A 27,042-nucleotide genomic window follows, 5' to 3' on the forward strand; every position below is an offset into this window, starting at 1 on the left:
GTGGGTCCACAGCGCGTGCTCGCCCGATTGCCATACATCTCCCCTCCGCAGTCAGCTCTTGTAAGGAAACAGAGCAGTTAATAACATCCAGAGGAAAACAGATAAATCAAAGGACTTGATTCAAACGCCGAGACAGGACATTGCTCGGGAAAGAGGATTCACCTGCCCTCAGCAATGGAAGCGAGGAGAACCACCACAAGGTCCCCCAGGAAGCCCGTCTTTAAAGCGGTCTGCACTTGACGCACGTGTCCACGTGCACACGTAATGAAAATAATTGCTACTTGTCATCATTAGAGGCCGACAAGGCAAAGCCCGAGCTTTTAATAAGCCAATATGGATTTCGTGTCCTGCCCGCTGCCTGAGCTACAGCAATTGCTACTTCCTTTGGAGATTGATTCTGCCTTCGGCTTGGTCTTAAGAGGTTATCTGATGAATTGGGGTTATTTGGGAAAGAGGGACAAAGGACAGGCCTCCCTCAAAAGGGAAGATAAAAAAAATCAGAGAGAATTGCCTTAATGCAAACAGACCCTCAGTAACCAGTCCACCTGCACGTTCCTTTCGCTTCTGTGGGCTCTGTTCTCCCTGAGCCTACAAAACAGAACTTGAAAGGAGGAGGGAGCTCGAGACAGAAACAGGATGAGACTGCAGAAGTCACAAAAAGCCACATCTCCCCCTACAGTCCCTACTCTCCAAATGAGTCCACGTGCAGGTGCTAGGAGGAGAGCAGTGCCATAAGAGATGAGGCCACCTTCAGGGGCCTGTACGAAGGGGTCCTGAATGGTGGATCCCAAAAATTTGAGTCCTACCAGTCTCAAATGGAGTAGAGAGTAAGGCATCCAAAAACTGTGTGTCACTTTGCGTGCTCCCTCTTCTGCAAAGCTGTCAGTCTCTTTCCCTCATGGCCATAGTGACCTTCAGTAATATCGTATCTCACAGGGCTTTTCTTGGGGCCAGACAGCATCCAAAATACTGATGCTGTGGAAGTCACCTAGAGCTGGGGGGCAGCACATTGGTGAGTTGCTCTGAAGAAGAGCCACAGGAGTGTTCCTTGCATTTACCCTCAGAAAAGGCCAGAAATGGTGTTTGCAAGGTTGGGCACATTTGTCTGAGTTTCCCATCCTCCTCCATGCCACCTCTCATATTACTGCTGGCCTCTACCTTTCCACGCGGTGTTTAATCTCAAGCATCTTCCTATCTCCCCTTGAACACACGCAACAGAGGAAATTAATGAGTATGAGGAAGAGAAGAAGAAAGGAGAAAAGGGCAGGGGCTGGGGGATAGAAATCAAAGACTCTAGATGACAGTTTGTATCTTTTGTGTGAGCAAGTGAGAGCACGAGCATGACTGAAAAGAGGTACAGAGGAAATATGTAAGAAAGGCAGACAGGTTATCAGTCATCCCACCCGTCCTCCATTAATTTCTAGCTCCCTCATCTTTCTCCCCTTCCCCAAAAGATTGATGCAACAATTCTGTCTTTAGAAAAGAGGGGGTGAATAATAAAAAAAAGAAAAACAGGTGAGGATGGAGGAGGGAGGGATCCCAAACCTCCTACCACTGAGCAAAGGAAAGAAACAAGGACAAATCTCACCCACTGGAGTTAAATCAATAGTCCCCAAAGGAAGAAATGCTCCCATTTGTAAGCTACGGTGTCTCTGTCCCAAACACAAGGTACTGGTGTGAGCTGTTTTCACTTGCCTCTTAGCTGCAGAAGCAGAAGGGAAAGGCCCCTGGGTAGTGGTTTGACTTTTAGCACATGACAAGGTGCGCTTGGCTTGGGTGATGGAATTGATAACAAAGGCACTACAGATGACAAACACTGCGGCAGCTCCAGCTTCTGCTATGATGAATAATCCCCTTGCAGTCTCAGCTCATTTATTTCACCCAATCCCGTTGGCAAGCAGCACTGCTGTGCGTTTGCTGACACCGCACTTGCCGAGAACTGGAAGGCACTGGGAAGGGACTGGGAGGCTGTGGGCAGCAGTGATTTCCTACAGCTCCTGCTCGCACCTTCTCCTGGAAGCAGCTGTCATGGGGAAGAGCCGTGCTCCTGGATCTAAGGCAGGAGGAGGCTCTGAATGCAATAGTTATAAATAGGGGAGCTTTGATCCCTTCCCCAGCAACACAGCTTTCGTACTGTGGCACATGTGCTTCACCCATCTGGGACTGGAGCATCCTACTGCTGGTTCTGCCTGCTCCCTGCTGAAAGAGGCTCTGAGCAGAGGAGCTGTAAGCCCCCCACTGGAAAAAAAAAAAAAAAAGACTGCCATATTACATCCTGTATGCCATAAAAAGACTTGTTTTTTTTTTGAAGTAGCTTTGCTAGTAAGTGTACAATAATTAATCTGCATGTTTTTCAAACTAATACTGATGCAATGGCTTGTTTATGCAAACTAGCCAAGTGTACGAAAATTAAATGCATCCCTAACCTACCTCTCTTCCTCTGGCTGACAGCTGGTATGGTTTAGGATTATCTCATCGGTACTTTGCAGTGGACATGACACCCGTGTGATGTAATTAAGATAATATATTCAGTAATGATCTTGCACTTGCGGTTCAGCCAATGACAGCTTGCTCCTACCGCAAGGCAACGTACCTTATAAAAAAATAAAGCAACCACCAAGGTGATATCTCCGGCTCCGTGATTTAGTTTGCAGCACTCATCTGAAATAACAGTGGAGCGAGATTTTAACCTGAAGCAACTGAGTGTAACGAGTGAATATACACACGGGCTGCCACGGAACTGCAACAGGAGATGGACGACGACCTGGAAGCTCTGATCTCAGCCTTCGTGCCCTGCGAAACAGGTTGTCGAAGAGCACTGCGAGCAGGGAGATACCCAAGTGAGTGACGTGGGCTAAATAAACACGGTCCACAGGCAGGGAAAGCTCCTGTGTGAAGAAGGCAGCTGTTGAGGTTCATAACATGCTCGAGACATCACTTGGGTAGCATATATATGGGCACTCCCACTTAGGAAGGGTCACTGCCATCTTACCATCCAGCGGAGGAAGCAAGAAAGAAGGAAAAGGAAAGTGGGGAAGAGCAGAAGGGAAGGGATATTACCTTCTTTGCTTCCTAGAACCCAAGGAAACGAGCTTTCCTATAACAATGGTGCAGCAAACAAGCAGCCCTGAAGAGACGCATCCTTGAAACACTCATTTATATTTAATACTGGAGTGTTTACAAAAATAAAAGGTGAAGGCCGGCATCTTGCAGTGACTTTATTTGCTTAGCTCTCTCCGTGCAGCCTTCACGGAGTCACCGCCTCCCCACACAGCCCTCCTGGCACCCGTCCCGGGGGCAGAAGTAATGACACCGCAGCAGGGTGAGCAGAGCAAGCCGAGCACCTGAGCGAGGACTGCTTCAGACACAAAGGCGCCGCATGCGTGTGCCGAGCAGCGCTGGCACGCACAGCTTCAGCGGGCTGAAAGGAAACCAGACTGCTTTTGAAGGGCCTGGGTCTCCTGTGAGGGAATGAATAAATAAGAGAATAGCCCTGTCTGTCAGAAATGAGTTCAGCGGCATCCCCGAGGAAAAGGCATCTGTTTGATGATTATTTGGCCTGTGTCACGAGCAGGAGGGGGGAAGCAGGGCTGGTGCTCGAAATAATGACACAAATAAGCGAGCGGACGTGCTGGAATATCAGCAGAGGCACAAAGTTGCTGTTTCGTCTGGCAGAGGATGAGAATACCATCCAGATGAGAGAAGGAGACACCAAGAACACAACCACAACCCTCCCCATTGCAGTACCTACTTGCAGAAGTACCAGCGCCTCAAAGGCTTTGAAAACATACCTTCCAAAACAGGGGTACAGGTGGTGTGAGAGGAGCTTTGGCCCCATCCAGACAGAGGCAGCTGCCTGCTCCTTGCAGGTGAGAGGGTCAGCAACCTCTCCTGATCTTTGCTGGGGGAGAAGCAGGTGACTTTTCTGCAAGACAGCTCTTTTCCTCCACAATCATCTGTGCTGCTGTGTATTCACCGCACTACTACAGTCATGACACCAACACAGCCTTCACCTCCACTGAAAAAAAACAAATCCTCCTGTCCAAGGGCCATAATCCATGTAAATGGCCACACAGAAAGTCTAAGCCATCTCAGGGGGCTTACCTGTGCCTAAGCACTTACAGAAAAGTCATTAAAATCAAGATGCTTAAACCTTCCCATTATTTTTCCAACTGGAATTTCATTTCTCTGCATAAAAGCACGAAGGGAAACTCAGTCCAAGACACCATTCACCGAATCCTTCATTTGCATCTTAAAAGGGGGAAGTCTGTCTGTACTGCTTATTCTGTTCTTTAATTATCCTAATGAAAGCAAATGCGAATCCCCAAGGGTTTGGTCCCTTTCTGATCGACTGCTTTTAAACGCAGAGATGGGAGACAAGCAGCCATCAAAACGCTTCATTTTTAAACACGCACATCTGGGGAAGATTCCCCTGGCACCTCGCGCTACACGGACAATATGTTCCGGCAAGAAAAGAAGCTAAGCAAGACCTCTAATTTTCTGCCACGTGGAAAGCACATGAAAAGCCAGCTTAGGCTCCAGGAAAACGTAGAAACCACTGGCTTTAGACAGCACAGACCTCTTCAGTTACCCAATATATTACAGGACAGCTTTCCATCCAGAGCTCCTTGTTTGATACGCTTAAAGGCTCCCACCCAGCATCAGTCTGAACTAAAGGCTCCCCACAAAGCGAGAGCAACAGCTTTGCTTGATACAGCTCTTTGTGAGGGCCATAGGTTATGTCACGAAGCCAGGACCGTGGAGAGCCAGGTCCTCGTCCAAACCCTGCAACCAATTTGCTGCTTCCTTTGAACGCGCACCCACCTCTCCGGCAGAGCCTGAGCAGAGAAACTTCCCCCTTACAAGGGATCCGTAGGACACCTAGCAGAAAGAGGCCTCTGGCTGTTACTGTAATATCAATAATAAATGAGTGAAATAATAAATAGAAATAAGGCATTCTGTTGCAAACAAAGCCAACATATTAGCGAACGTGTTCGGGTTTTTAAAGCATATTCAAACACCAGCCTAAGCTCCAGCGTTAGCACAGAGTCTTTTAAAGCTCCGGAGAAAGCACAGAAGTCCACGGGCAACTCCGTTCCACCCTCACCCCTTCCAAGGGCTCACCTCGATAACTAACTTGATTTGTTGGTGTACGATGCCTTCCTTAACTGCTTCGAACTCCATTTCTGCTGCTTAGACCTAGGACATCTCAGCATCACCCGTAAAAACTCAGTGGGTTTCATCACAGCTGTGGAGGATTCAGACAGCAGAATCTGCCTCATGCTGCCTTGAGCGAGAGCACCAGCAGCCAAGAGGAGGAAGGTTGTACATCATGAGATGGTAACACTTGATTTCTGCTTATTTTCTGCCATTTGGCCTGGATTGCCCCTTGTAACAGGAGCTTTGGCCAAGAAGGCATCTCTCTTTGGAGGCAAAGGGCAATAGTGTCATCTCCCTAACCTTGTGTGTACGCTCTGCTGCCCTACGTGAAGCCACAGATACACAGAAATATTCCAGCCACAACAACTAAGACACATTTTACCTGCTACAGGACTAAAAATAAGCAAAGACTCTCGTGTCTTCCCACCCCCATCAGGGCGGAGGGCTGTGTTGAGTCAGGCTAAGCCAGCAGCCATTCAAAAATAAAATCAACCTGGATTTCTCCTGCTGGAAAAAAGAGGGGAGGAGAAGAGTGATTTCTCAAGTGTAAGTAAGCCAAGGATGAGACCGAGGCAAGAAGACCAATAGGATTTATTTGTAATGACAAGTGACAAGTGATCACCATAAAGATATTCTTGGAACAGAATCCTGCTAATCTCTGCTATAATTCTAGTCCCAAATGGTTTGGCTCTGGCAGCGCTCTTAGAAATGATATATGTGAAAGCATTCGGGATTGTCAAGAAAGGAGTTTTGCCCTGACAGTTACACCTCAGGCTCGCTGGATCTGTTTGTACTCCCCCCACATTTTTTTTTTTAAGCTAGGGTCAGCTGCAATTAGTACTTGGAAAAGAAAATGTTTATAACCTCTTGCTTTTATCATCATTAATAATGCATCAAACGTATCGAATGTGGGCAGCTTTTTTTCAGCACTCCGTAGTGCTCTCCCCCTCTGGCTCAGAAAATACGCACCTCTTGAGAGAAAATCTATTTCATTAGAGACCTGATAAAATGCCTAGAAATGACAACATAAATAAGCATTTAAGTGCTGCTCCCTCTTTCGCTCTGAAGTCTTTTCCAGCTGAGCGGAGGGAGAAAGGAGCTGGAGCAGGATGGAGGGAGTGAGAGCTGATGAATATTTGATCACAATTGTCTTAAATAAACACTTCTCCCAGACGTGCCCTCCCGACGCGCCGCCTGCACGCTTGGTCTCGCCTCTCACACCACCTTGGGGGAAGCCCACGGCCAAGGTATTTGGAACTGATGACACAAACCGAGTGCTCCCTTGCCTTTTGCTTCTCCCTTCCCCAGGGTGTTTGCTACGCTCCTTTGCGCCTACCCCCTCCCAAAAGGCTTCACGTTTTTCTGGAAACGAAGTGGGAGTAGAAGGCTCACAAAAGGTACAACCAGGCTCTTGGGGTTTCTAAGTATGCTTGAGAGGCCCCCAGCGCATGCATGCACACACAATTATTATTTCATTAAGCTAAGGAACTTCTTAATTTTTCAAGTGCCTTCTTTGCATATGCACACGTTGGCTGTCCATATCCTTACGGATCTTGCTTCATTAGGCAGCCACCAAATTCCTTGTTGCACTCCCCGCTTGGCTGAAGTCACCCAGGAGGGTTTGCTGCTCTAGCTTGACTTAGTACAGACCATTAAACCCCAAACTGAGTGCTGACTGATTTGGGACATTTTCTTTATCACAGGTGTGGCCGTGTAGACATTACACCAATTTTCTAAGCTGAGGAACTCAGGCAAAGGAAGAAAGATTGGTATCTAACAAGAGTTGAGGCCAAACAAAGGTTTTGTGCAGGTGATATAAGATAGAGCTCTTTCTCCCAAGATATAAATGCCACACCACTCCACCGATCTGCTTGAAGGTGGCAGGTTTGCCTGGATTATTCAGCTCTTAATAGTGGGAAGCCTGTGAGGAACAGCAGGTGACGGAGGTCAGCTAAAAGGTTACCGAGGTCTACCTGGCAAAATTGCATTATGGAAATTAATCAGGAGTCACGATGGCATTACAGAGGAAATTCAGAGGCAGTGGAGCATTTTTTAGGTTTTTTCCTATCAGTAAGGCAGTCAGGTCTCCTAGTTAACAGCAGGCTAGGCAAAGGCCTCAGCTATTAGGCGGCCCGGAGGGTCAGTCCGTAGCACAAAGCTGTCAGGAGATGCTAAGTAGAAACTCATCCAGAACAAGAACTGTAAGAAAAAGTTCAGACAGAAGTATTCAGACGTCAGAAAAATCCCATTTGAAGTGTTCATGCCAGCCCAGCTCCCCTCGAAGCACGTAAACAAGCAAGAAAACAAGGATACCATGACACTATTGACGAACTTGTCCTCTGAGCTCCCAGCTCTCATCTCCACCCTCTTCTTCCCAAACAGGCTCCTACCAAAACTGGCCCTGGCTACGTTACCTTGATTTAAAACATCCTCCTGTGCATAGCACCACAAGCCCTTCTGCTGGAAATATCCCCGCTGGGGTAACTGGTGCTCTTTTCTGGAAGGCAAGACCTGTCTCTTCTTCTTGGAAGATGCAATAGCTTCACCCTGACACACAACTAGTCATTGTAAAGGAAAAGAAAGGAGAGGGAAACACTCGGAAGGGCTTGAAAAGCAGCCAGTGGTGCTGACAAGGCCAGCTCCACAAGCCCAGCCTGGACCAAGGCTGGCAAGTCAGAGGCTCCAGCACAAGTTGCAGGAGGTCCTACTGCAAAAAAAGGCATGTGAACAGCTGCAGGAGGGCACAGCCTTGGCTCGACACAGCCCTCAGGACACAAGGACAGGTCACCTTCTATTCTGCTTCTCTTCCTCGGGCAGGTCTTCGCCTGGGACTCACACCCGTCAACCTAGCAGTGTCCCAGCTCAATCCTGCCTCCCCTTGCAGTGTCTTGCAGTAGAAAACACATTAGTGGTTTCTTTGGAGGACATGGATAATTTTATGTATTTATTTTTCACGCAGCCACAGCTGTGCTTGTTGTGGAAGCGGTGCCATGAAACAACTACACTGTTCACCTCCCCATCAAGAAAGTCCCTCGCACACAGAGGTGTCTGTGGTGCAGCTCCAGCCACGCCAATGAATGAAGCAGCCCAGATGAACCTGGCCCATTATGTTTGCTCTAGAGGGTGGGGAACAAAAATAAAAAAACCTGACACAAACAGTCTGATTCTAGGGGTCAGAGCTGCACTTTGATGTTTTCACCTTAACAAAAGCCATAATCAAATCCCCAGCATTTAATGCCTGTTTTCTACTTGGCAGAACAGAAAAGAAAGGGAAGGTGGAAGAGGCAAAGCAGAAAGAAACAATATTTTCTTTATATATTCAGGAAATCTTTTCTCCAGCAGATTCATGTTTTTTCCCCTCCCTTCCCTGTAAGACAGGATTAAGCAGTGCTGCAGCATCTACTGTCGGCTTGAATTCCCTGCCTCCCAGAATGGGTACTCGTAATTAAAAGCTTAGCTCACCTTATCCCTCCAGTTTCCCAGGCGAAAAGTCAAAGCCTGCATTTAATTGCATATATGTGTGCGTATTTAAAGCCAAAGCTCTGAAGAGAGATGAGATTTGGGAGCGGGGAGGGGAACGCGCACAGAGGTATTTGACACGAAGTCTCAAACAGGGAGCAGTGGGGAATGGGAAGATGGGGAGAGCAAAAAAAAAAAAAAAAAAAACACAAAAAACCCACAAAGCGCATTTTCTCCATCTCTGTCTCTCCAGTACCCTGCTTGCCCACCTTCCCCATTTTTTCCCAGTAGGATGCAAGAAATGGGGACTGCCTACTAACAAGCATCAAGTTTATTCCTGGCTCCTCTGCTTCCCAGGACCTCTGGCTTTGTTTTTAATGTGAAGGTGATCAGTCACCAGTGCTTAGGGGGACCTGCAGGCACCAGGCTGCCTCCAGTGGGCCAGGTGCTATAGCAGCAGAAAATGCCAGACAAAGCCCAGCAGAAACATTTAGAGACAGGGTACTACTGGACTGTGAGATTCTCCAGAAGATAAATGCACATCCTCCCCAGTGGACACTGGTACCTTGCCAGATCTTTAAAATACAAGTAGGAATTAACATGTTTCAGCTCCTAAGAAAATAGATTTGATTCAGAGGTTACCACTGTACATGGTATTTCCAACATGTCGGCTCCTCCTTGCCCAATGCTGATGCTCAGAGAAGGAAGACAACTAGCAAGGATATTTGAGAACCTTTTTGCATTCCCCCAAAGCCATAAGCCTTCCACCAGGATGAGGAGACACTTCTGCCCCCAGCAAGGACTGAAACATTGCCAGGGATTTTGCCAAGCAGTTCACCATGGCTGCAGGCCTAGTTCACCATGGCTGTTTAAATTGGTCACACTAAGCCAAGCAGACCAGGAGGCTTTAGCTTAGTTAAGATAACCGAAACCTGCTGGAGTAACGGATGCATTACTATTCCTCTGTAAAACTGGGTGACTGCAAATAGTAGTTGAACTTGGAAAACCAACTGCAACAGGTTCAAGGCTGAAACACACAACAGAATTTTGTAAGAGGGCTTGGGGGGGGTTCAGCATGGGTTTTTACACGCTTCACTCAAGCTCACGGCTTATTCTGCCCACCAGACCCTCACATCAGAGGGCTGGATACATCCCCATTTTCTGACCAGGGTTACTGATCTATCATTTTAGTGCACTGCAGCTAGGCACAGCAGCTGGCTGGGCTGTCAGGATGCTCCTAGGGTTTCCACCAAGCACTGCGGCCAATGTCTCTTATCATGACTTGAATAAGTCTGGAGGAGCTTCAAGCCCACAAGCAGTACCTGCAGTCAGTGCCACCCAACAGGATTCTTGTTGAGTCAGGAACAAAGGCCAGGTTTCTGGGCATAGAGCACCTCCAGCACAGCCTGGGCTGTACCACCCCTTGCCTGTGGTTTCACTCCTGAAAAGGTTTCTTCCCTCTCACTGAGGATGCCTTGCCCTTTTTATCATCCCAGCGCACGATGCCGATGAGTTAGCTTACCACATGCTGTGTCATCTTTTGCAAACCGGCTGCTCCCCAACCAGCATAGGTCACTCCTCATAGGATTTCTGAATTTAAAAGCCTCCTTCCCATGCTACTGCTGAGGAGGAAAGTCCTGAAATAGTAACTAGCCTCCCCAGCTACTGCTTTGCCTGGCTACAGCCTTTCATCCCAGCTGCATCTAGTCACCTGCTTAGAAGATCTTCCTTCCTTCCATCCAGCCTCCCTCCCCCAGTTTTTATGGGGCTTATGATATCACCAACCTCAGAGCTTCCTGCTTCCATCCTCGGCTGCCAGCACCCAGGCAACACACCAGTACTTGGAGACTGAGCCCCCAAGCAACATAAGGCAGCTCTAAATTTTTCCCTAAAGCCACTGGCAGGAGACTCAAGTGTGTGGCACACACTAGGGTTTGTTGCTGTAGCTCTGTGCTCATTTGCTCAGAGGAGGCTGGGTTTCCTCATACAGCTGTTGCGAATCTGGTAGCTGTGCATGCACTGAGTAACAAGGCACCTTAACCCTTTGAGTTTTCATCCCTTTCCTCACCATTTCCACATAGCATTATTCAAGAAAATGAAAGACTAGTAGATGTGGGGATCCAGAAAAGCATTCTAACCCCCAAGTTCGTAGCTGTCCTGAGCACCTATATGCTGCCTTGGTCTCCACTCTAAGGTTTAGCATGAATATTAACAAATATCTATTCAGTTCACTTCCCTGCTCAATGTAGAAGCAAAAAAATCTCGAAACACCTTTGTGTGGATAGGGCAGGGCGGGGATGGTGGGAAAGAAAAGCAGGACTGAAGAGAGGCAAGTTAATTGCAGGAAAACTGCAGAGACTGAATGGAGCAGGTAAGGAACTGCACTGTTTATTATAAACAGTATCAGCATGTTTACTATATGAGATAGTCTTGTCATTAAGATCCCTCTCCACAGAGATATTACTATATTTATAGTATTGGCTCCTCTCTCTTTACATCCAAGCTGATAGGTCTATTAGCATAACCATTGTATTATCGCTATGTAATCACTATTAATTATTACTGCAGAACGCCCTAGGAGAGCACAGACATGTTATTTAACAGTTAAGCAACTTGGCTAGACAGCTAGAGCTGCCAATATCTTACCAAGCGTGTGACTGCTGGATTCCACCTCCTCCTCCTCCTGACCACTTGTTGGAAGTCTCTCACCCCTCATTCCTCACACAGCATCAGCAATTCAGGGAAAGGCCCCGAGGCTGTCCTATAAATTTCTGCACAGCACAAGCAACCCCAAGGAGCACCCTGCACCCCTTCGATGTCTTATGCAATAAGCAGACGACAGACAGAGGAGTGTGTTATCACCCCAGCTGGAGGTGCTCCCAACCCACCTCGTTATGGGGGAGGAGGTGCTGGTTTCATTAATGGGATTCAGCTGGCAGGTGGCAATGCTGGAGGCCTTCCCAGCTGTCCCCCATCCCGGCACAGCCCCATGCATGCATGGGCTGAAGAGGCAGCTGGAAAACAGGACAGGGTTTGGTATTTAACAGCAAGCAGACGTCTAAGGAGCTGTAGGGAAAACAAGGCTAATTGCTTTCCTGTTGCTCTAAAAGCCACTGCTTCCTTTGCTACTTTGAGATGCTCGGCTCTATCTCCTGTGTCTCAGACTGTGCCATCAGACTGCCAAAGTGTCAGCTTCCTCTCAGATCATCCCTTAGTCTTCTGTATTGTAAGCAGGGTGATTCATTTAATTTACAAATGGTTTTTCCTCCTTTGCAATTAAACAACTTCATTGGAGCAGGTTTTTACAATGACTGTGCCCTTTCTCCTCAGCAAGCTAATTTCCTCAGAGCACAGAAACACACAAGCCTTTGGGGAGCTGGGAGGGCTGGAAGGAGGAACGAGGCCACTGTGACCCAGCCTGGTCTCTTGGGTCCCGGGGTTCACTTTCTGCCTGTGCAGAGACTGCAGGGATGACGGGGGAAGTAATGAACCTCCCATGGAGAGATTTTCAGATGGAAGCCCCTTGGGATAAAGATGACGGCACCGCAGCCAGCACCCAAGCCCTTCTTCTTTGTCCTGACAGCTGGGAGACATGCCTGGCCGCTCATTACTGCTCACTTCCATACACTGCAACTTCTTCCCAGCTTCTCTGACACACAAAGCATACACAATGTGGCTATTAGCATTCTCTCTCCTCACCCTGAAACCCCATCATGGCACATCTATCCTGCTTCATCCCTCTTGGTTCTGAAGCATTCACTGGGTTGAGTTTTGATTTCTTCTCACTTCCAAAACCCTACAGCAATTTCGTCCTGTCTGTCCTTTTCACCTGCTTGACCTCGCCTCCTGTGAGCTCAGCCTCTTCCTCTCCTCTCCTTTCCACCAGCGATACCACACTTGAGCTTTCCCTACACTTGCCCTTTGGTCACATCCCACTGCCTCCTCCGGTGTGTGGGATCCTGTAAGTCTGCACTGCCAGAGCCATTGCCTTCATCTTTCTATACTGCTAAAACCCACTGAGACACCAGGATGTTTAAAAATAAACCTGGAAAGCTGTGATACTCAAACACCAAATTCCCAGTGGCATGCTGCAACCCTTTAAAAATCTCCCCTCCGTGCTGTGAGAATGGAGCCCCTGATGCTTTGTCACCCTCCTGGTCCCCCCGCAGTACTCGGCGAGCCCAAGGGCTTTCAAGTTTGTTGTTGTGCCTTCCACACATACATGTGCTTATAGGTAAAGCAGCACATTACCTGACATAAAAAGGAATACCAGATAATGCTCTGCTGCTCAAACTGAGAGGAAATGTGGCAGGCAAATGGACAGCAAGGCTTTCTAAGCCAAGGATGTAAGTCATCGCAGTCACCAGAAGCATAAAAGCCCAACTCCCTAACTCAACTCAAGCTAGCTTTCATACTGCCTTCCCATGGGAAATGGCTCACCGCGGCCCTTTAATAGATCTAAAGAAGCCTTCATCCTTCTTTCTGATACCCAAAAGCATTCCCTGTCCCTCCGGCTGATGGCTGCCACACGGACCTGCTCCCCACAACAAGCCCTGGGTTCCCCTGCCCCACTGAGCCCGAGGACTCGTGCAAGGCAAGATGGAGCCGGGAAACCGGCGCTACCTGCCCCCTGAAACGCACCCACATCAAACACAGCGAACATCAAGACTTCTCTGTTTTTAAAGGGGTTTAGATGTCCAATCTAAATTCTCTTTGATAAAAGAATAAAGTGCTTCAAGCCCGGTGGCAGGTAGCGGAGGGGGCCCCCAGAGGCCTGCACAGCGGGTGACGCTCTGCGCTCCTCCTCCCGCGGCCAGCCCCTCGCGGTGCCATCCGAAATGGCAAAATGGGCGGCTTCCCTCTCTATGTGCCTTCCCCAGGAGAAATCCTGTCCCCTGCGGCAGCTTGCCCTGTCTCCTGCTCAGGAGGGGAGGGCGGCGGAGGGGATGGTCCCGTCGCCGTCAGGGTGACAGGCGGGGAAATGAAAGGGCCGCGCGTCCCTCTGAAGTGACAGGCCCGCCTTTGTGGCGCAGGGAGAGCGGCTGCTCTGCCATATGCCGTGGGGAACTGGCACCACCGCCTTCAGTTTTTGTGACACTTTCAGGGTTTTTTTTTTTCATGTTAGTTTAATTAAACTTTTTTTTTTTTTTTTCTGGTTTATTTGATCGCGTGCCAGGCCTGAGGAAGCTGGGAAACCTTGCTTGTAATGCTGCGATCTGAACTTCTCCACAGCAAAATCCCGGCCTCCACGCCTGGGTTGCTTTTAGGTTTGTGGGCCCTACTAATGGCGAGGCCCCGCAGTGCTGGCCAAAACCTTGCCACGTAAACCCGCTACATTTGCACAGGAGATGCGAACCTCAGAATGATCCCCTTTTTTAATGGGAAGTTGTCAAACCCTGACTGGGATGCTCCAAACAGAAATCCCCTGAACAGCTTATCAGGAAGGGAAAGGGTGGTATTAGTGCATACCCTTCTTTCTAAGTCAAACAGGAGTGGGGTGAGGAGCCACTTTTTGAAGGCACATTCACTGCATGGTTCCTTAATGGTGGTAGGGTGAATACCACGTCGGCGATTCGCTCAGGAAGAACAACTCCTGGCACTCACGCTCAGTTCATGGGGCTGCCGGAGCCCCAGGCTGGGAGAGAGCTTCTCAATAAAGAGCTGGGAAGGGAACAAAAGTGTCGCATAGATAACTGGCAGTGCATTTTCCTGTCTCATTCTGCATAACTCTCGTTTTCAATAGTGTAACCCACTGTTTTAATTTTCACTTTATTAGAATAAGCTAGATTTGTTCTCGCTCTCAAACCTTGTCTGCTAACAAATGTGCCATTTGCACATGTCATCAGAAACAAAATGCTCTGGGGGAGCAGTGAATAACAATTAGTGACTAAACACTGAAGAAGACCATAGAGCATGGTCTGGTAAATGCCTCCAGCCTCTCTAAGACCTAAGATATTAAAGGGGTCCCTACTGTTAGGATGAGTCCCTGCTGTTAGGATGCATGTTATCACTGGGCCTCATGGCTTTTTTGAGGAGTGCTAGCTCCAGACAGCAAGGCACAAGGTATAACCCTTGGTTACATACACTGAAATTTTCTACCAAGGAAACCAGGAGCAGCAGAAACACACACAAACAAAAAATGGAAAATTCAAAGGTAACATCATAATGATACGACTTAAACTGCAGATGGGTATGTTCTGGGTTTTGTTTGGCTCTACCACAGAAGTAAGGCCAACTTCTATCTCTGAGCAAAATGCCACCAGCAGAAATCAGGCCCACAGGTCTGGCAGAAACCCTTCTCCATTTATACCTTTGCTGGATTCTCAGCAACATTTTGTTGCCGTTGTCAAGAATCCAGTCCTAATGACTAAATGTCAACTACACGTTGACACCACCACTGCCTCCCCTGGGCCTGTGCCAGGTATCCCAGCAAGTCATGAGGAACCTTTTTATATGGAACATGAACTAAAAAGCCCTAGCAAATCGGGATCTACACTGGCTCTGCAACGGGCCACCTCGTGTGCCTCTGGAACTGAGATTTGGGTAGGTAGCCAAAGCTGCCCCAGTGTTGGAGGAGAGTCAGCCACGAGGCAGGCAAAGCAGGGAGAAGAGGAAATGAACCCACTGAGATGTAGCCCTTTTGATTCTGACACAGAGATAGATGTCTGGCTTCATCCAGGAGCTTGGACTGGACACTAGAGGCCCAGCGAGCGGTCCCTTCCAACCAACACTTCTGTGATCCTACACGATGCCATCAAACCCAGCTCTTTCATGTCAGTGCCCAGGCAGCTGGCAAACACAGATGGTCCGGATCTCTGCTACCAGGAGTTACCAGAAGTGTGATTGCAGCAAGCAATGGTTGTCCTGTTCGTCAGCAATTCTAAACCTGCAAGGGCAGAAGTTTTCCTTGCTAAAGGCACACAGCTCTGGGTATAAGTGCAAGTAGCCACAGAAGCCTCAGCTGCTGCAGTTTCATTGCTCCTAGTACTTAAAAGAGCTAGAGCAAAGACAGCTTGGACACGTGCTCACATCATGGTAACACTTTCAGATCAGAGTGAAGAGGACAGAGTTGACTTTTCCAACTTTAAAATCTCTTAGCCTATGGATCCTGTTCAAAAAATTCCCGAACTTAAGTGTATTTTGAGAAGATGTTTAGATCTGGGTCCACAAGTATTTCAAATCAGAGAAGTGCTATTTTTTTTTGTCTTTTTCTGTCTTTTTTTTTTTTTTTCCTATTCTTTTTCTCTTTTTGACAGAGAACTTCCCAGTCCTGCTCCCATTGGGCAAGAAGCTGCTCTTCTGTACCATTTCCTATCTGGGGCTGACTAATGGAAGCCGTGAGGGTCGAGATGCTGCAATTTGCAGTCTGCTAGCAACCAGAACATCTCTCAAGGGCCTGGAGACATCAGCAGTTTCTGGAATCAGTGCCTGGGGTTAAGTGCACGTTTGGGGGCAAACTCTGCTTTTATCTTTGGATTCTAGTCCAGACTTTTTCCTGGACATCTGTGCCTGTGACACTGGGTGCTGGAGGGAGGAAGAATGCACATTGTCAGCCTGTCCTTTCAATTTAAATAACATCTTTTACATATTTACCTATCTGAACAGGGAAAGGCCTCGTCTTTGCACCTAATCATCAGCAAACAGCAGACACCGTGGCTTTTATCAATAAGCCCGTTTTTAGTTAAGTCTGTAAAAATAAATAAATAAATAAAGCGAGAGAGACACAGAGACAGAAGCGACACAGACGGTATCATTTTCAAAGAGATTTTTTAAAACACATTAAAGAGTCTTTCTTTACTCTTTTTTTTTTCTTCTTTCTTTTTTAATTTAGTGACAGTCTAGGAAGGAGGAGATGAAGATAAAGAAAAAAAAAATAAAAAGGAGATTTAATGAGGATGAGAGAGGGAGACTAAAAGGATGTTTCCTAATCTCAATGAGCAGTTAAGGAGAATGAGGATAGACGGAAGGGATGAATCTGAAAGATAATTATTGGGGATGGGTTGGTGGAGCAGTAAGGGTAGGAGAAGAACAAATGCAAGCCCTTATTCAGAACTTCAGCCAAACCTGAAAAAGACCTGGTACCTTCTGCTATCTCATCTCAGGGCAGGCCAGGGTGCCTTCCCCGAGCTGTGGGGGCCCAGAGTGGAATGCCAAGAAGCCACCAGAAAGACAGCTGCTCCTGTCTGCCTTGAAACAACCTTCCTCGAAGCAGGAAGCACTGGAATCTCCTCAGAAGAGGAGATTCCCTTGGTACCTGTAAGCATATCTGGAGTTTCTGATAAAGCCATTCAGTCGAACGCCTAGCTGTATAGCCCAGATTTCATGCTGCTGGCCACAAGTAGTCAAAGCTTGCTGCTATTTGCAGGAAGGAGGATGGTTCTGCAATTATAGCAATGGGTGAAGATTTCCTCTCTCTGCCTCTCATTCCTGGCGTGGTGCTGGACACATCACTTTGTCTGTGTCTGAATTTTCCTGCCTCTAAAATACAGAGCGTATCTAATGCGTGTGCATTTAATCCAGTTACCTTTATTAAAAGGGGTTGGAATTTTTCATCTCCCTCAGAGGCCTTCTGCTCCTAATGGGAACTCTCCTCTCCACCTCCAACTGCAGCGGGTAGAAGCTAATTTCCTGCAGCAGGAAGAAATGACTTCTATCCCTGCAGAGGCCGAGCAATTCCAGCAGCTGCACGTGCTTCATAAAGACAAGTGCTAGCTGACACAGATTTGTGACAAGACTTCCCAGCCTCATGGGGGGACACGGTGACCCTTAATTCACTCCCGTTTGCAAAGTACATTGAGATCCTGAGATGGAAGGGGTTATAAAATACCAAGTGTTATTTGCTGCCACTCAGACCCTCCGCCGCTCCTCTCCCTCCCCCCCCAAAGACATTTCAGGCTTGTCCTATTGTGAGACCTATTTTATTTTTTAATTTCCAGACGGCTGAACTAGATAAGTTCCCGGAGGGATTGATTTACGAGGGGAGATTAAAAAACGTTAGATGCGTACTGTTTAGTTAAATGATGGACATGCTAACTCCTTACAGGAATCTCTCATTTTGGAGGGACAGAACAGGAGGGAAAGGAGGAGCTGTGTAGTTCCAGGCTTGGTTTTGTTTATAATTTGCTTTTATTTGCACTCAGTGGGAGAGATGCGATGGCTGCCACAAGGGTGACATAGGAACGCAGCACAACCCAGCGGGAAGAGGTGCACCAGGTTAATACGAAGCAGTTAAATTGCTGTATGAAGACAGTTAGCTGGAGAGGGATTAGCACAGACTCTAACACTGCTAATGACAGCGGGGAATGAAAATTTGGGGCCCCGGATCCTGCAATGTGCCCACACACAGTAATTTGCAAGATCCAGGACTTAAACTGAAAACCAATTAGCCTTACGACAGGCTTAAGAAAATGAATCATGGAAACAGCTGCAATATATCATTGATTAGTAGTTTACAAAGGAGGAGCAGAGAAAGAAAACAACATCACATTAAGTCCAGCAGAGACTCACTGAGAAATCCTACCAGGAGCCCTTCACGCAGGAAAAAGGAACCGGCAAGTTGTCTTCCAGTGGTTGAGTCCTAGGGGAGCCCTCTTAAGGGGATCAGGGTAAAAAGACAAGAACCCCGTATCATCTGAAGAGCAATCTGTGCCTGGCTGATGTGATGGATAACACACTGCAGCTGAGAAGCAGAGTTCAACTCTCTAGCTGCATGCTCCTGGCGAAGGGCTGCAGTGCTACATGGGCTGCTGACCAGCCACGCCAGCAGCGGGCACAAGGGACATACAAATTGGACTTCTGGGTGCCCAGCTGCAGGGGAAACTTTTGTAATCCCTACATCTGTCCCTGGATGACTCCTCGTCCTGCAGCACCACATCAAGCCCAGAGCATCCATCACCGCCCGGTGATTAATTCCTGACTCCCTCTCCCATCTCTGCCACCATACATACCTGCTGTGCTATGAGACCTGATGCAGGGTGGGAAGTACTCTTTCCAAAACACCCCTGAAATTTTGATGACGTTAATAAAGCAACGCTGGGGAGCCATTAAACAACATGAGACCCCCTTCCAGAAGAGGGAGAGAAAACAGTTCAAGGCAGAGCAAAAGGGTGGCATCAGGAGGATCGCCCACCATGGGGCCACCCCTCTGATCAATAATCCCTCTCTACCAGGAGAGAGCTGTACCCAAAAGCCATTCATTGCTGGCTCCCTGCACCAAAGAGCTTCACAGCCAGCAGCATCCAGCACTGCAACAGCATCGATGACACCTCCTTCCCAAGAAAAAGTGTGCACTGTGAGCTGTGTGTTCTTCCAGGAGCCTCTGCCACAACTCGTCCAGTGGCTGCAGGGGTCCCCGAGGACCTGGGGTGCTTCCTGGAGAAGCGGCAGGCTGGTGGAAGCGCTCGCTGCGTGGCGGATGAGATTCCACGGCACGCTGGAGATGGAAATATCACCTTAACAAGCATGGACAGCCCCCAATGGACTATAAAATTCATTTGGTGACTGAGATAACTCAAAAGAGCCAAGTGGCACAGCAATAAAAGCCGGAACACATAAATTTAAACTCAGAGAGAGCTCTGCAGTGCCCGGGTAATAAGTGACAAAACAACCCACGCCCACGCAGACCTACCCAAACCTGCCTGAAAGTCACAGCCCAGAGACCAGGGAGAGATGCACAGAAATTGTCTTTTTTTAAAAAGGAAAGGAGGGGCAAGAGGAGTAAATAAAAGTGCTTATACAGCCATAGCCTGTTCATCCACAGGCCCAGAGCACGTACGCATGCCACAGCAGCTGTGCTGGGCATTGTGCAAGCAGCTTTTTATTAATCACATCGCCCAGCCCCAAACTAGCACACGGAAGAAACTAAATGCTGTTCTCCATTACACAAGGGCAGGCCACTTCAAGACACCAATTTCACACTACCTGCATGTAGCTGAGGGCTGATTCATTCAAACCACCTTTATTTTGTTTTATTTTTTATGAACAACACCAATTCCCTTGTCCTTCATCTCCTCCATCCCCATTGGGATTCCTCCCCAAGCTGCTCGGCGAGTGCCTCCCAAAGCACTTCCCTCCCCAGGAGTTAGTTTGCCACTCATAAGATGAACAGCCTAAAATTGCCGTAATAAAAACTTTATAGCCCTCCATCATGTTCATTCATGCTAATGTTCTCTCTCACCGTGGATATAACAAAAATTTCAGTGTTGGGGGAAAATAGGATGGCATGACAGGCATGTTTTCGGTGCTCTGAAAGCATGGCAGTACGGCGTAAGGTGTCCATCAAGGTCACCAATGACTGAGAGAGGAGACACGAGAGCAGGGAGATGCTGATCGACGGTGTGTCATGGTGTGGAGATGGGAACTGCAGCAGACATGATCCATACATCCCCACGTCCCCACGGGGAACTGCCCTAATGGGATAAGACAGGTGTCTTCATGGAGAGGTCCCAAGGGCAAAAAGGAGGGAGAGGTCTGGCAAGTGGCATCAGCCGTAACACAGAAAATTGGAGGGCCTGGGGACAGAGCCCATGTCCCCTTAGCACCTCGGTGCAGAGGTGCAGCTTGAGGGACCGGGGTGGTACCGAATGCTCATTTACCCATGATGGGAAGCAAATGGACATGGGTTAAGCTAGCTAATTCATTACACCAACCCACCAGCCAAGTGACTCCTCTGTCAGGGTGAGGCAGATGCTCTCACCGACGTAACAGGCACGAGCATTTTGCTCCCCGAGCGCTGTGAGTGATGGCAGATACCACACCCGTCCCCCGAGCTTAGAGCTGGGCTCTCCAGCAGCAGCAGCAGAAGATGCAGTCGTTCTACAGGAGTCATTTTACTTTTTAATAAGTAGCAAGGGCAGACGCCGAAAGGAGACGCCGACATTAAGAGAGTACAGGAACACCTAGGATTTGGGTTTAACAACCGCTGTTCCTTCCCTCTCCCACACAACTGGTCTTCCAGAACCAGAACTGGCTGTGATTTATTGTCGTCGCTAACTTTTTGTATCGAGGCGGCGCACGGGAGCTGCATTTGTGGAACAGAAACCCACTCTGATAAGTATTGTACACACAAAGACCAAAGATACAGTCGCTGCTCCAAGCACATTACAATTCAAGTACAGATTAGAGACTAAGATAAATACTGCCCTGTGATTCACCTGGATCTGGTGCTGTTGTTTTTAGAACCTCCCTTTATTAAGGAGTGGAAAACACTTGTGAGGATGGGGTTAAAGGTATGTTTAAGGAACTACAACCCATTTCAGGAGCAGCTGCTGTGGAAACAGCTGAAGACATCTTTTCCAGGCATTTTTTCTGCCTTGTACTCTCTGCCTTTTTTTTTTTTCCCTACCTTTTTCCATCCTAATAAGGGCATTTGCAATGGAAACCAGGCTCTTTGCAGCCTCTGAGGTCATTTGCTCTTGCTGCTCATTTCCCTCCCCACACATCATCAGCCACTCTGTGAACCGAAGGTGCTGCGGAGCAGAGCAAATGCCACCTCCCAGGAATGGAAATGGCACTGCAGCTCCAGGCCTTTGCTTACCAAGTGCCGTCCTTCCTTAATTTTTTAGCAGGGTTTGGACTTCTACACCGGTCCTTTGTATGTGATGGCTACCACTGAGATGAAACTTCAGAGGAAGGTCAAGCTGCTCAACTCAATATTGTGTACAGGTCTGACTACTTGAGTCCGTGAAATCTTACCCAAACATTTCAATCAAAGCACTTGCTGGACTTGCACCGGGTCCTTTCCCCATTAAAGCTCAATTCCCTAATGTGAACAGGACGAACTGGACTGCTAAAAGGCATCTTTATGCCTCTACCTGTCACAGACCTGGAGGTTGCAGCAGTTTACCCTTACGGAGGTCGGAGAACACAACTAAAGCTGTACAAACCCTCTGACCCCACAGGCACCTGTACATCCCTGCCGCATCCCCTTCACCTGAGATCAGTCCCAGTCCTGCCCTGCCCTATAGGATGAAGTAAAGAAAGCTGCTTCACACACATCCCATACTGTTCCTACTTTGCTGATCAGGCTGAGTTGTGTCAGAGGACACAACTAAGAGGGTCATGAACCAAAGCAGACCCTGCTCGTCCTGCAGTCCCTGCCAGCGAGCAGACATTTAGGGTCTGCCGCAGGAGGGAGGCAAGGTGCCAGCAGGGAGTATCACCTGGCTCTTCAAGTGGTCGGGAGCAGAAGGGATTCAATTATTTTTTTTTGGCCCCTCCCTTCCCTGGCTCTCCATCCGCCACGAGATGAAACAAACAGAAGGAAGATGGGCTTTTTTGCATAAATTGGGGACGTATGATTGATAAGGTGTTATCTTGTCAGCTGGAGACACCTGCATGGCAGGTATTTATGCTATCAGGAGGGTTCTAGCTGGTGAAATACAATTTGGTGCCGATAAGGGGACCCGGGGACTCGTGGCGCCAGCCCCATGAGGACAAGGGGATTAATGCTGATATTTTGCAGCTTGCTCTTATTAAATTCTGATTCCTTTTGTCAAGCGAAAAAAAGAAGAGGGGAAGAATGATTGGTTTTAGGCAGATAAAAGACACAGAGTGGGTGGGGGTAGCTGGTAGAAAAGGGGCTGATGAATGGGAACACAGAAGGCCAGGAGATCTCTTGGGAATAAAAGGAAAAGTATTAAACAATTTTCTGATTGACTAGGTCTCGTCTGGCAGGCAGGGAATCAGGGCAGGAGGAATAGGTTTGGGGAGTTCCTGAGAGTACAAAGACACAGACATACCGAAAGCAGAGCTAAATTATATGGGGGAGGGAGGGCGCAATCTCCTTTTGCAGGAATTTTTCAACAGGCAGCACGGCTGGTGCTCAGCCTACTGCTTCTGAGCTGGCAGCATATGCCAGGCCACGGCAGACCTATACAGGTGCAAAAGGTCCCAAACTGCAATCCAAGGGGCTGTGGGACAGGGCAGGCGCTGGTGCAGGGAGCCCCGGGCTGGCAGAGTTCCCATACGTGAGCATCTTCACGATTAAGCCCTTAGGTTTTTGCTTGCATGGCATCTTGGGGAAAAAAAATAAAAAAAAATAATCATTTGCAAAATCATTTGCGACACTCGTGGAAGAAAAGCCTTAACAACTTCAGATAAGCCGAGATAATACAATGCATATTCCCCAGGAATTCCCCGAGGGCTGGAAAAGGAAAAAAAAGAAACGCAGGAGGAACAGATTCCCACAAACATCAGTGGGAAAGCCACCATGCTAGCCACACACCCCGCCTGCAAAGAGGGCTTTTATCAGCTGCAGCCAGCACCGGCATGCGGACACGAGATGCAGAGAAATGATGGCTAAGAGCAGCTCCCCCTTCGAGGAGGGGAAGCTCTGAGAGGCAGACGCAGATGGATCCTTTTGGTTATAGGATTCTGTTTGTGGTTCTGTGGGCATGTATTATTAATACCCTACAGAGTTTTAATTAGAGCTGAGAGATTCATTCATTGTGAATAATTTATCTGATTAATTTTGCCTCGCTTCTGTTCATGAATTGTCCACAAGCAGTTTGTAATTTTCTCAAATTTATTTGTCATTTGCAATTATTTGCTGACTTGTCTCAGTAAATAATTTCCAGTCCATTGTTTGTCCACAAACTGTCCCCAGATAGTCGATATTCGGAATCGGAGCGGGGCTCGATACACTTTTGTTAAATACGTGCAGTAAATCCCACTGTATGTTTTTGTTTTCTGAGTAACCTTTAGGATCAGGCTTCCGCCGAGAATACTACTTTTTATGAGTTCAAATTCTGCTTCCTGCAAATAGTCTCTAATATTTACATAAAATTCATTGCTCCCATGAACATTCCTGCCAGTCAATATGCTCACTCTAAGACACACAGCAGAGAACACAAAAGGAGTGTTTTATAGTGGAAGCAAATAGTTCTTTTGTTATCTGGTGCCCCAGTCTATCCCCAAGGGACCCGTCTGAAGGTTCGTTGCCTTTTTTTTTTTTTTTCTTTCTTTCTTCTGTTTTGTTTTGCTTTTCTGACTCTGCTGGTCAGGGGTTGTGTTCTCTCTCAATCACTTCTCACACAAGGAGCGCTGCGCACCGACTGCTGGCCCTAAGTCCCCGCCGAGCACGGGGAGCAGAGGCAGGCACCCTCCAACCCTAGCTCTGGAACCCGTGTGAAGAATAAAGGTCCTTCTAAGCAGCCCCCGTTTTGTGGGTCTGAATTATGACTTCCCTTCTGTCTCCAACCCAAATCCCCCCGAGGTCAATGCCAGGAGCCCCCAGCTCTTAGTGGGTGTCAACCACGGCTTCTGGTGGCTACCACTCCCCCACCTTACACCTCAATGAACCACACGTGGCTCCCTCCCTCGTCCCCCCAGGCATCTGACCTCTCCTGCTGCTCAGATCTGAACTTTCTGCCAGCCTTCCTGTGATGCTCTGCAGCTCAGACTGCTGTATTAAAGACTGGAATGGACAGGGAATACCGTTTCCTTGCTCTGGCTTCGCTATTTGCATTTCCTAGGGCCTTGAGGGTGTATATTAGCATCCTATAGAGCTTTGCGGGTACATGCAGTATTAACATCCTATAAGGTTTTGTAGACATTCATTATTAACACACAATGGAATCTGTGTAGATGCATTATTAATACCCTCTTAGCTGGCAAGAGAACGGTGATATTTTCATATGAGGAATGTAATTGTTTAATATCAAACAGTATTATTTCAAAGATTTAATTGTGTAATTGGGGTCAGTAATCGCTCGGTCGTTCTCGGAGCAAGATGAACTTGCAGGCTAAAAGATTTATTGTCCTGACAATAGAGAGCAAATTTTAATATTTCTGAAAAATTGAGCACTATTAATCCTGGCATGTGTTACTCTCAAACACGGCGAACTGATAAAACTTTGATCTAATTTTCTCTTTGAAGGGGCGTCGGTGGGGTGCGGGGCAGCCTGTTAACTGTACGTGGCCCGCCGCTGGAAGCGCGGCGCAGCACCGAGGCTGCCCACGTTTGGCTTCCCGGGAGCTCAGGCTGTGCACAAGGCAGCCCCTGCGAGGACAAACTGTTCCAGGCTCGCCGTGCCGGGAGGGGAGGGAAGGCAGAAGCGGTTTCCATGACCACAGGCAGCTTCACGGTCATTTCTCCAAGGGATGCTCTCGGTGTTTGCACCCACCGTGCGGATGCTCTCCCGGTTCTGGCAGTGCCAGCCCACGGCTGCACCCCAAATCCGAGTCACATCGATGCTGATGGATTTGGGAGGTGCACACATACCAGCTGCCACGACCGTGTGTGCAATTTGTCTGAGCGAGGCTTATCAATTCTCTTTGATATGGAGGGCTCTGGTATTAGTGGAGGACTCGGAGCCTCTGGTGCCTTCTCTGTGTTTTCTTGGTTTGTATTTTCTGTTTTGGGGTTTGCTGTCTCTAAATTGAACTAAAATCCACAGGAGGTGATGATGGTAACAGGAGAGGCCCGTTAAACTTTGATGGCAGCCACTCAAATGGAGCACAAAAGAAAACCAGCTGGCTGCTGCCTAGGGCAAGCCAGTTCTCCAAACCGAAAGCAGGGCTGGAAGGGGGAAGGACGAAAGCAACAGAGCACCTGGCACGGCGAGGCAGTGCTGGGGACACACTGCAGAGGTGACCAGCTCTTATCAAAGCCAGAGCATTTCCCCACGTGATGCAAAGAGGAAGGTGAAGACACACAGGCTGCAGGAGGTCCGTGATGGGCACAGCATCGCGGTGTCCTTGGGTGGCAGCAGGGAAAGGGAGCTGAGCACACGTTACTTTCCACCCCCTGCACATAACCAAGCCAGTAGAGGAGAAGAGTGCCTGGGATTTCTGAACGTTTACAATATCCCTGTGCATCATTTGGCTTTAAGCACGATGTCTCCCCGAGGAAGAGGACCGTAAACTCACCCTGCCCACAGAGCCAATGCTCTAGTAAAAGGTGTGCTCCAGCTCCAGGGCTTACAGCAACCAGGACATCAGGCCCAGCTTTGGTGGAAAGGGCAAAAAGTACACAAAAAAACGGCAAGGGAAAGAAAAAAAAACAAACAGTGAGGCTACAAGGGCCAAGAGGAGCTTATGAATACATGAACCCGGGATGTCTGGACACAACTGCAGCAAGCTGGCATGAAACCACCGATGGAAACTCTATCAAGGCAACCTAACGGGGATGAAACAACAGATAACAGCTTGCCAATACAGATGGGCTGCTCAGCTTTTTGCAGATGTGGGCATTACATTTGCAGCTGAGCCCTGGGATCTCCTAACGAAAGAGACTAAGAAGTAGAATATAATGAAATGTATGATAACTATCACCAGGCACTTCATGATTTTCAAAGATTTAGGGAAGAACTGTCCCTCTTAACACTGTGTTGGTGTCTCACTGCTTTTAGAGTATTCTGCAAACTTTCTTAAAGAACAGAAACAGCTTTTTTTTTTCTCTCACCCTACCCTTCCTTTTCCCAGTCACTTTGGCTAGGACAGCCAAGATTTAGCCCTGTACCCTCAATGGTCTTGACATGCAGATTTCAGTGACATGGGGCCGAATTTGAACAGCCTCAATTCTACCAAAGGCCATTTCTCCTAATCACTTCTGGATGTGACCTTCGGAAAGGCTGGAATCAGCTGTGGCAAAACCCAAGGATTTAGGCAGCACTGAAGCTATCCGTATCTGCTCAATGTATCTGGCCAAGCTGGCCAGACACAAGAGCCTTATCTCCTGCTGAAAGACAGACGTGCAGTTTTGCCCAGCTTGAATGACAAAAGCCATTAGACTTTGCAGCCAAGGCATTCTGACGTGGGGGAAGACGTTTGGGTCGCAGAAAGATTTCTTTCTTTATTTATCACTCCCTAGGCATTGTATACAATCTTCATTTTTGCTTCCCAAAGGGTGCAGAGAAAGAGATGAAAGATATTCCACGAGAGAGAAACTAACACGCTGACCTGTGGAGCCCAGAAAGGACATGCTCCCGAAGTCGGGCTCCACGATCCCAGCTTCAATTTCTTCTGTGTACAACCTGCCCTGTGGCCCATTAAGTCAAGAGCTGAGACTTGCCGCTGAAAACAGCAGCTCCTGCAAAATGCTACTGTGCCAGTTCAGCCTGGAGGTCTCGCTGCTCTTTCTTCAAGCAACGCTGCGATTTACTGCTTTCCCTGCACACAATGACTGCCATTCTCTGCTGTACTGAAATAGCTTCCCCTGGCCGGTGCCAAAGAGCGGGTTATTAGACCAGTAACTCACTCCTGAACACACTGATCCAGGTATGGCAATCCCCCAGCGCCTGCCTCTTACAAAAAAAAAAAGAGCAGCAGTGAAACTGGAAAACGACTCCCTCCCTCGTTCCTCTCCAAACAGCGTGAATGTCGGATCCAAACCAGGGCCAGCAACAGAGAACATGGAGGAAATTTTCCTTCCCAATGTTATTTGAAAGCAAAACAGCGACGCGCAAGCCATGCCAAGGGGAT

At 48.1% G+C, this 27,042-nt stretch overlaps 1 protein-coding gene across 2 annotated transcripts in view; it reads right to left on the bottom strand.

The window, feature by feature from the left end:
* Positions 1 to 27,042, bottom strand: part of LSAMP (limbic system associated membrane protein) — an 878,636-nt gene that overhangs the window by 312,343 nt on the left and 539,251 nt on the right. The window contains exon 1 of one of the 2 annotated variants that reach the window (XM_068697642.1): positions 11,266 to 11,414. The exons of the other annotated variant lie outside the window; for it this stretch is intronic. Within the exon in view, the coding sequence (XP_068553743.1) occupies positions 11,266 to 11,335 (70 nt within the window). The 5' untranslated portion in view covers positions 11,336 to 11,414. Of the gene's footprint in view, positions 1 to 11,265; positions 11,415 to 27,042 lie in introns of those variants that run through there. 2 annotated transcript variants of the gene reach the window in all.

Source organism: Anas acuta, chromosome 1, assembly GCF_963932015.1.
Source record: "Anas acuta chromosome 1, bAnaAcu1.1, whole genome shotgun sequence".
Lineage (NCBI taxonomy): Eukaryota > Metazoa > Chordata > Aves > Anseriformes > Anatidae > Anas > Anas acuta.